This window comes from Periophthalmus magnuspinnatus, chromosome 15 (assembly GCF_009829125.3).
Source record: "Periophthalmus magnuspinnatus isolate fPerMag1 chromosome 15, fPerMag1.2.pri, whole genome shotgun sequence".
Lineage (NCBI taxonomy): Eukaryota > Metazoa > Chordata > Actinopteri > Gobiiformes > Gobiidae > Periophthalmus > Periophthalmus magnuspinnatus.
Genome location: NC_047140.1, coordinates 28361592 through 28371224, shown reverse-complemented (window position 1 = coordinate 28371224; position 9633 = coordinate 28361592). Strand labels below are relative to the sequence as shown.

Below are 9633 nucleotides of genomic sequence, written 5' to 3'. Positions count from 1 at the left end.
GAGGGGCGAGGGCTCAGGGGGCATAGCAGGACAGGGATGGCATAAATATTCAGACACCTGTGGACCTCTGTTACACACCTGGACGCTCTCACGGACTTGTACCGAGAGGAAGACATGCTGAAGGTACAAAGGAATCATTGTACGGACTTCACACACGCAGGCGATGGGAGTGATAAGGGGTCAAAGGGCACAAATTAGACCCATATTAAAATAATCCCTCTTCACTAATAACGAGTAATGATTCTGGATACGCTCTCAGGAAAGTTACAATGGTCTTCCTTATGTGAATGCAAAACAAATTTAAATGTGTCTGAAAGTGTGAGTTAGCTTGTCAACAGCCTCACTTGAGTTTGAATAAGTCTGGTGTTGTGCAGAGAAAATGAAAATCCTCAACAGCAGTTTGATATTTCAAGTACAAAGTTGTTATTGACATATAAAATACAGAAAATGCTCCAAAAATATCAAAAGATGACTGGGAGGTACTGCACACTGGCTTCTAACCACAGTAGCTTGATTACGTTCAGTTTATAATCATTGTTAAAGATCACAAGCTAAAAAAAACGAGGGTCATAACAATCTTAAGCCCTTAAACATGTCTATATAATGAGACCTGTGCAAAGTGTAAACAAAAAAACAAATTAACAATATGTAAACAAAAGAACTGACATAGAAAAAAAAACTCAACCAAACTCTGACACAACAAAAATTTGGTCTCATGTTTTAGACAATGTTTTAGATTCAGCAGTCTGATTGGCCAGTTTTTTTTTTTTTTGTTTTTTTCACAAATGCCTCATACATTCAGCAGAAACCTGTAAATAAACACAATAGTTTTGATATGTTCTGACTCAATAGTGGTTCATTCAAGTTTTGCTATTTCAAATGGAAATGTAAACAAAAATGTATCATCACAGTGATTTCACCTTGAATACTGTCTAAAAATCTGTCTTCACAGTTTTCTGAGACAAACTCAGTATATTGTCAATATTTTATGATTATATTATGCTTCTGTCAGTAGCACAATAGTACAGCATTTACATTATGCAACCATTTAGATTTAACTGTTTGATTGATCTTACAGTAATCTTTGTGATGATGTCTCTTCCACATACAGCATTATGAATAACACAGAGAAGTCCTTCACTGGAAGTATCTGTCCTTCATGTTTTTTGAGAGTTCTGCATCCGCTGACGCCTCCGTGCTAAGGCTTCTTGTTTTTTCTTCTCAATTTCAGCTGCAGAACACTTGCCTCTCATCTCACTGGTGACACACACTACAGAGAAGAAGAAAATGAATCTAACAACACTGGAATTATTGGGTGAAGACTTTGTGAGGAAGACTTACCTTTTTTACATATCACGGCAGAGTCTGACACATTCCTCTTAAAGGGAATGTGACTGGACCTCAGGAGAGATTTGCTAGTACTGAGATTAGGATTAAATTGGCTGGCTGAACCTACAGACCTGTGGTTTCCAGGGAGACTCTGTGATATCAGTGGTTTGTTACTAGAACCCTGCATGGGATTGTTCCACCCCTGGTAATTTAGAGCAGTGCTGCTCGTTGCAGGTAGAGAGTTGGAGCGGACAAAGGCACCTGGTTGTTTGTTGGCACTAGTGTTTGTGGCTATGATTGGCAATGGGGCTGTGGGTTTGTGGAGTCTGTTTTTGGGCACATCACTTTCATCCTGTCCTCTTTGTTCTGATTGATTCACTTTGTAAGTCTGGCTGTTTGAGATTCGCTCCACAGAATCACAGACTTCATACAACAGAGCATCATCACCATCATCCCACAAACTGTCAGAAAAATCATCTGCTGCAGTGGACTTTTGCTCTGTGTGATGTGAGGACTTTAGAGCTGTGAATGTGGATTCAGGAGGTTCTATTAGAGGGTGAACAACAGGGTCTGGTCCTAACTTAAAAGTGCTTCTGTTTGTTGTCTTTGGTTTAGGGCATAAGGCTTGCAGTGCACTGTAGCTTGGCTTAGTGTACTCTTTTGAAACTTTAGGCACATGGTTTGCATTTGCAGAGGATGATTCCCCCTCAGAAATGTGTTTACTTTTTGACTGCAGGTTAGTTTGTGTTGTGGCAATATGCTGCTCAGGATTCTGTGTTAATGCCACCAACAAAGGGTCACTGAGTAGTTGATTCTCCCAGGCCTCATCAAAGTCATCACATGTGTTTGTCTCTGGGACTTTTTTGGACAATGACATCACAGGGGGCGGTCTCACTTTCTGTGAACCTGCTGAGGATGTGGAGGCTTGGCTGAGCGCGCCGCTGACTTTCTGAGTGGAGCTGTCGAACAGGGCACGCAGCTCTGCCTCCCCTGAGTCACATGGCACAGCCAGTAGCACCTTTTCTTTATCATCAGCAGGGTTTGCAGGTTTGTTGATGTTATTGTTGATAATGTTCATTTTTTCACTTGTCTCTTTGTCCTGCTGCATGTTTTCATCAAACTGTCTGGCCAGTTCCATTAGATGCTCCACACTGTTTCGTCTATGCAAGAGGAAAAAAAACATACGGACATGTTTAAAAACAAATAATAATTACTATTTAAATGTGTGTAAGGTAGGAAATATTAGTAGACTAAACTGTTAAAACATTAAAACAGATGGCTGTTACTGCATATATATAACCTGATTGAAATCACTTCATACCTGGACAACCTCTTCTTGGTTCTTTGCTTTGGAATGTCCGGTGTACATGGCACAGCACTGTCCCCAATCCACTGAAGCAGAGGTGAGTTTTGGGGCTTCACATCCTTCAAAAATAATTATGCCACAAATGTGTTAAAGAAACACAAGAAACATCACCATCAATCAAACAAACCTCATTATAACAAACCTTAGGAGCAATGCGGTTGACAAGGTCAGAAATTTCTACTTTAGTTCTCCGGAAGCCTGCAAAAACACACGTAGGTGAACATGTGGCGTTAAACATGCACTGTGACTCTGGCCTCGCTTTTTTACCTGCGTTATTTTGAGTTGGTGAAGTTGAATCCCAGAAGATGTCCTGTGAGGGCTCCAGATCTCCAGGAGAATCCGCGTTACTCACACCAGGAAACCTGCCTCTTCGTTTGGGGCTCTGCAGATCTGAACAGTGCGGATTGTTTGTTAGTGTAAAGTCACCAGGAGCAGGTAACACCACAGTAAATCAAGTCCATTCAGCTGCAGCTTTTTAAAACTCACCCGTGAAACGTGGAGATGCATGCTCGGTGGATGCATGAGCCTTTCTGTTCTCTGGTGTTTTTCCGCGGGTCAGCTTGGAGACATTCTTCCACAGCTCAGAAAAGTCCGCAGGAGCAGCAGCAGAGGAGGCACAGAGCTGCCCCTGACCTGCAGCAGCACGGGCTTTCTTCTCCGACATAGTTTAATAAAAGTGAAGCTCAGTGAGTTACCCTTTTAACGACATCCTTAGCCCCCGTCGCCCGTGTGTGGTATTCAGATGATTTTGTACTTAATGCAAGTTTTCTGCAGATTCTATGATTTGTTTTCGTATTTTGTTCTTTCATTCGAACTATCCGCCATGTTTATTGTGTGACGTCATCAGCCTACGGTGGCCGCGTAGGTTTTTCCGTTGCGCTTTTCGTCTTAAACAGTAAGGAGCGGATGGAGGATCTTAAATGGGGGAATTTTGGATTTATTAATGTACAAAAATGATTTAGAATTGGTTTAACGCGCTTTTTTTTTGTTATGCTAGTGGCAAAAAATATACAATTATCAGCACAGACACACTGGGCCAGTTTGAGATGTGTGTTATAATGCCAGGAAATCATAAAACATTGTCTAGGCATCAAATGTAAACTGAAACAGAATAATAGTCTTGCATGATTATTTTATCATCATTTGTCATTTAAAAATAACCAATGTTTAGGCTATATCAAACTATCACAATTCTATGCCGGAAATACTTTTAAGAAATTAGTAAATCATTAGGAGCAGCACTGGCCCTATTTCTATACAGCAGCAAATATCAAAAATTTAATGTTTAAATCATTTTCCAAGAAACTACATTTGTGATTACAGAGGAGGTACCAGAAAAGTAGATGATGCTGCCCTAATCTGTCACCAAATCAGTTGATGGTGTAAAAACATTTCTGAATTAACTTCCATCATATTGTAAATAGTGGACAGAAAGTGTAATATTTAGAAGAGTCTCATGTCTTACAGTAGCCCACAGAAACATTTCCAGTGTGGGGCACTAGATGGTGCTTGCACTCCTTGCTTCTGTCGCCTGTGAGTGAAGGCAGAGTTGTGAAAAGGGTCTTGTGCCAGAGCAGACACACAGTACAGTGTAGAAGGTACATACAGGCTGCACTGAATTACTTCATTACACTTGATTCTGCTATGATTGTTTTCATTTGGAAACAGTTTATCAATAATGTGCATTGGGGAGACCAATCAAGTGTGTTTCTTTGAGTGAGAGCCAAGTCGTTATGAACAGAACCTGCAGTCCAAACCTCACTCCCTTTAGTTAGAGTTTTGTTTCATTACAACATCAGCACATGCCCCTGTTTACTGCCTGATGTCAACCTCACTGTGCTACGTTTTATACAATTATTTTACCATAAACATAATCTACAAATGAGACAAAGACAATAAGATGCAATGTATTCAATAGATCTTATTTTGTTAGATTAGAGTTAGATATTGAATTAAAAATAAAAATAATAAAGTAATAATATCAATGCATGAAGATTATAACAAATAGTATAGTAATAAACAATAATAATTTGTAAAACATAAACTCAGGTCTTTGTCATATTTCAGTGTCATTCCACCTGAACAAAATAGACTTATTTTTTCCTTGTGTAAAATGCTGAGCAGTGCTGTTCTGCAGCCTGCTCCTGATGCGTGTTTAAAGCACATGTACAGCAGAGCCACACTCAGGCCCACAGGCCACTGTCATGTTAGCAGCGTGGAGCTGTTTTCATTGTTCGAAGGTTAACTGGAACCGCCAGAATGGATGTGAGAGTGATTTAATCAACGCTTAGATACGTTTCATGCTTTGCTTTAATACATTCAGCTAATTTCAAGGATATTCCCATTGCTCTGTCAAGCAAGCTGTGTCATATCACGCTGCACACGCAAATCCAGGCCTGCAGGGCGCCGTCTCGTGCCCGTTCAAAAGTCACCATAACACCCTCTGTCACACTGAATATTAGCATTTCCCTGAAATGATAGTTAGACACAGAATAAAGGGCATGGATGTGTCACTTTACGTTTAAATATGAGGCATCAGTTTCTGTTTTACCCTTTCCTCCGCTTTTCGTTCTATGAGAGCGTTTCTGTGCCAAGAAGAAAAATGCCACTGGCTTATGAGGAGAGAGAGGGCAGGAGCATGTACATGATTCTCCAACAGAAGCCTCCTCACCAAACCACAGCCCTCCTTCCTCTATTTATGGGTTACGCCTGGGTTGTTTAGAAGCAATTAAGGAGCTAATTGTGGAGATTTTCAAGGACTGGGTATTATAGTAAAAAGTAAAGAGCTAATGGCTAATTGCCCAAGCAGCTGCTAGTGTTTACGAAGGAGGAGAAGTGATGCCAGGGGATGCACAGGCGGATGGATGTGTGTGCTTATGTGGGACGGGCAGAGGCTTCGTGTTGGGCAGGCGCCAGCTGAGAGAGACACTGGAGAATAGTACTAACTCACAACAGTGTCTGCATAAGTAATAATCACCTCTGATGCCCCTGGTGCTTTACGGTGTCCCATGTTTATATGTGTGAGGGCTCTGTGCGATCTCTATCCCACCACTGCTGCACCCCTGCCCCCGCCCGCTCTGCCAGACTCCCCTTTGGGCTCACGCTGCCTCACGGATGACAGTTAGCATGTGGCACAGCTCTCTGAAGTGGAAGGGATCCAGGACGCTATACGCCTGTGTGCCAACTTTGCCAGACTGGGATTTCACCCATTTCACAGGCGCTGCCAATGGCTGGAACTGTGAATGAAAGCATTTGAAACAATGCCTGCCTCTACAGTAGCAGATCAGTGGGCTTCAGAGATGGTGAAATGACGCCGGAGGTGCTCTGGAGCCTTCCGGAGACCGTGTCCCAGCAGATTTCTATGGTCATGTGGGTGAGAGGAAACGCTAAGAGGGGTCCTGTGTTTCCAGCCTGTCGTGGGTGGCTCTGGTGAGGAAGAAGAAGAAGAAGAAGAAGAGATTGAAGTGCTTACAAACTTGTGTTGATTTTGTGTTGTGTTCTTTCATCACATAAGCTTAGTCCAGGAAAATGTCACTGGTTTCTAAGAGGCAGATGTTGTACTGAATCCCGTATTACACTGTATTAAGTTATCAGTTTTATATGAGATAAAACTGTGTGGAAATGATGCGATCTCAAAGTCACTTACGCTGTAGGTCAAATGAAGCAATATTATCTGAAATACCCAAATACCCAGGAGAGAGTGAAATGGAGAGAGGTGCCACAAAACAAGTTATGTAAGATATGATATTAAAAAAAGCTAAAAAATCGTTAATCTTCTGTTATTAAATTTAGTTGGCATAATAATACCCACCAACACCATGTTTTCTTCACTGTTTTAGACAAGTTTAAATGTAGTTAGCCCCTGTAGTGATTTATAAAGGCTAATGTGTAATTCTTTTTTTAATATAGCCTCATTTTGAAGGTTCTGAGGCTGCAGTTTGAACGTTTTCAGTCAAAATTGCATGTGCTGCGTATGAAAGTGGGGGCTATGTGGGTGCACTGGCCATTCTAGGAGAGTCTCGTCCCCCCTCAAACGCCTCCCCCTGGCACCGCCCCTGCACGGAAAGCAAAAGAACCAAAAAAAAAGACTTTTATATCAACCAGCATTATTTTAAAATTCATCTATTTTATTAGGCTAACCTCCAGAACTTAATATGTGTAATGAAATAACATAATTTTAGTCAATCCAATTAACCTCTGTCTCGACCCCCTCAGGGCTTCGTTTAACATAGATTCAGAGGCTGCTTTAACGACATGTACTTTAGGTATAGACGTTAAGTGCGTCTGGTGATAAAAAGTTTGCTTTGATAAAACTAGAGGAAAGGAATCACTTGGCTTCAAAAACGTGGTGAAATATTTAGGAAATGTATTTTTTTTTTTCGTTCAATGGAAACTTTGATCCAAAAATCGACACTATTTTACGACAAATGGTTTAGAGAAGTGATGCTACGGCTGAGGCACATTTTCCCTGTTTATTACACTTCACAAATGCTGAACCTGATCGTTTCTATCAGTGATTAGACCCAAGAACTCACTGTACAGGGTGTCCATAAAGTCTTAATTACAAAGGCAAGTGATAACATATATGAGTTAGACTTGTTCTGTTGTACTCAGTGGCTTATAAAGGTTTTTAATCACATTGGGGTCTGGATGTTCATGAGTTCTTAAATCAAACATGTCCAGAGCATTGGATTGGAAGGGATGGATCTATTCTGTGGCCACTGTGTTCACCAGATCTCACACGTCTGGATTTCTTTCTATGGGGCTGTGTTAAAAATAATGTGTATCAAACAAAGATGCAGGACTTTACTGAACTAAAGCAAAATACAGATGCACTGATGAGTCTCTGCTACAGCGAACATGCCAAGAAATACAGTCCCGTCCCATCCTGATGTGCTTCGTGTGTCTAATGATGCACATATAGAGGTGGATTAAATGAGGTAAAACACTTTGGAAACCACTGAGCACAATAGAATAAGTCTCATTAAGATATGTTTGTAATAAATGTTTGAAATTGTAAAGAGACTTCATGGACTCCCTGCAAAACAACAACAAAAAAGCTGCATTTTAACTATAATCATTTTAACTACCTTCCCGTCTGCGTTAATTATTCTGCCCTATAGAATGTTGTGATCTCATCTAAAACCCCGAAATAGCGACATAAAATAGTGTTAAGAGTGTAACCTAAAGAACGTAATAGAAGCCATTTTGCCGCAGCCATAAGAGGAGTGTGGCGTGCTCTGGCAGCAGCACACTCTGACTGCTCATTTATACTGTTTATAATAGCAAAGCTGATGATAAATGTCCCGCAGAGTGCACATGTGCTAAAATATTCATCAATTGGAGTCTCCTAATTTGCAGTGGAGGAAAACCAATAAATTTGGACGTGAGCGGCAGTCATGTTATATTTATATGAATATGCAAGACCACGGGTGTGACATTAAGATGAATCTGCCGCTGCTTCAAACCCGTCCAAATGTTCTTGTGTGAGACGTGTCAGACCAAGGTGAGGAGATAATGATGTAGTTGTTTGAATAATCTTTTGAATTTTATGTTGAACCACCAAATATCTGATTAAAGGGAAAGTTTCCTCTTGTTTTTAAAGGATGAAAAAACACCAAAAGTGCCCTTCAGCAATGTGGTTATGCAGCAAATCTGATTTGTCATTATCAAGAGCTGGCATCTGTCCAGTGCGTTTCCCCCCAAACCACATGCTAACAGCGCTTGATTAATCACTTTTCATCAGAACGGCAGGCCTTTTTCATTATTGGCAGCGCTCAGGACTTTCACATTATTTTTCCCCTAGTCACAATCTGTGTAGTCTGTGATTCCATTGTGTTTATGGTGTGTGTTTTTCTCTGCTCAGGTGTGCTGGAGGCGCAGAGAGAGAGAAAGACAGAGAAAGAGAGGAGTGGAGGAGTTGGAGGGTGGTTCTTCAGTCCAATAGCCCGCAGAGTGGCTCCCTCCTGGGGTAAGGATGACAGGAAGTCAGCCAGATGGCACGGAGCAGGTCTGCAGCATGTGACCTCCTCTCTGGAGAGTCCACACACACGAGGAGGAAGAGGAGGAGGAAAAGGAGGAGGCTGGGACTCAACTGAGCAGTCAAAGATATGAAAACAAAATGCAGCCATTTAAGGCATCACACACAAAGATAAATGTACTTGAGACTCGTGGTATTTTGGCTGTCTCCTCTTTTTGCTAGTCCCAAATCTTGATAAATTGAGTGAGTACTGTACAGACGAAACTGTTACGTAATCACTCACGACATGTACAATAGTAATATTTTAGCAGCTGTTTCCTATAGTTCTGCTGTGTTATACAAAATGATAGAAGTGCCACGTTAAAAATGAAAGATTTTATGCTAAATTAACAGTAGCACTGGAGAGTTAAAAGTCTGTAAGTCCAGAGTCTGTGTGTGTCCTACTTCAAATCACTGTATATGTTTGTGACCTGAAACGGGCCCATCTCTCACAGCTGGAGGTCCCATCACAAACAGACCCATTTATCGACAACCGCAATGTAACAGCCCCAAAATAAATGGACAAAATTCCCCTCTCATTATTATCGTAAACATTTGCATGGATACACAGTTTGCTCATCACTTTACACAAACTTCCATTTCATACACAAGCCCCAGAGCAGACCCCCTACCACCTCCCCGCTCGCCCCACTCAGCCCCGTCCTGCCCGGGGTTGGCTTTGATCTAAATTTGGCCTCCGTCAAAGTCTTGTACAAAGTCATTTTCATATGGGAGCTTTGAACACACTGATGGAGAGGGCTGCAGCGCTCACTTTTATCCTGCCAGCCCCGTCCCTCAGAGCATATGGTGAACACCCCACACTGGAGTCTCCTACGAGGGAGGGAGGGGAGGAGAGGAGGAGGAGGGAGGGGAGGAGAGGAGGAGGAGGAGGAGGAGGAAGAGGGAGGGGAGGAGGAGA

The 9633-nt window shown here is 41.7% G+C and overlaps 1 protein-coding gene across 1 annotated transcript; it reads right to left on the bottom strand.

Moving 5' to 3' along the window:
• Positions 1 to 402: 402 nt before the first annotated feature.
• LOC117382235 (uncharacterized) lies at positions 403 to 3554 on the bottom strand. The gene is made up of 6 exons (XM_033979330.2): positions 3182 to 3554; positions 2963 to 3085; positions 2838 to 2893; positions 2651 to 2754; positions 1342 to 2489; positions 403 to 1270 (listed from the first exon to the last, which is right to left on the bottom strand). The coding sequence occupies exons 1-6, from the start codon at positions 3357 to 3359 to the stop codon at positions 1158 to 1160; spliced, it is 1722 nt and encodes a 573-aa protein (XP_033835221.2). The 5' UTR covers positions 3360 to 3554; the 3' UTR covers positions 403 to 1157.
• Positions 3555 to 9633: the final 6079 nt, after the last annotated feature.

Bases quoted from the DNA above. Each gene is read 5' to 3' on its own strand.
- LOC117382235 (XM_033979330.2), bottom strand. From the start codon at position 3,359: ATGTCGGAGAAGAAAGCCCGTGCTGCTGCAGGTCAGGGGCAGCTCTGT. The intron at 2,894-2,962 runs GTAAAAAAGCGA...GTGTTTTTGCAG, and splicing joins ACCAACTCAAAATAACGCAG to GCTTCCGGAGAACTAAAGTA. The intron at 1,271-1,341 runs GTAAGTCTTCCT...TCTTCTCTGTAG, and splicing joins TGCCGTGATATGTAAAAAAG to TGTGTGTCACCAGTGAGATG.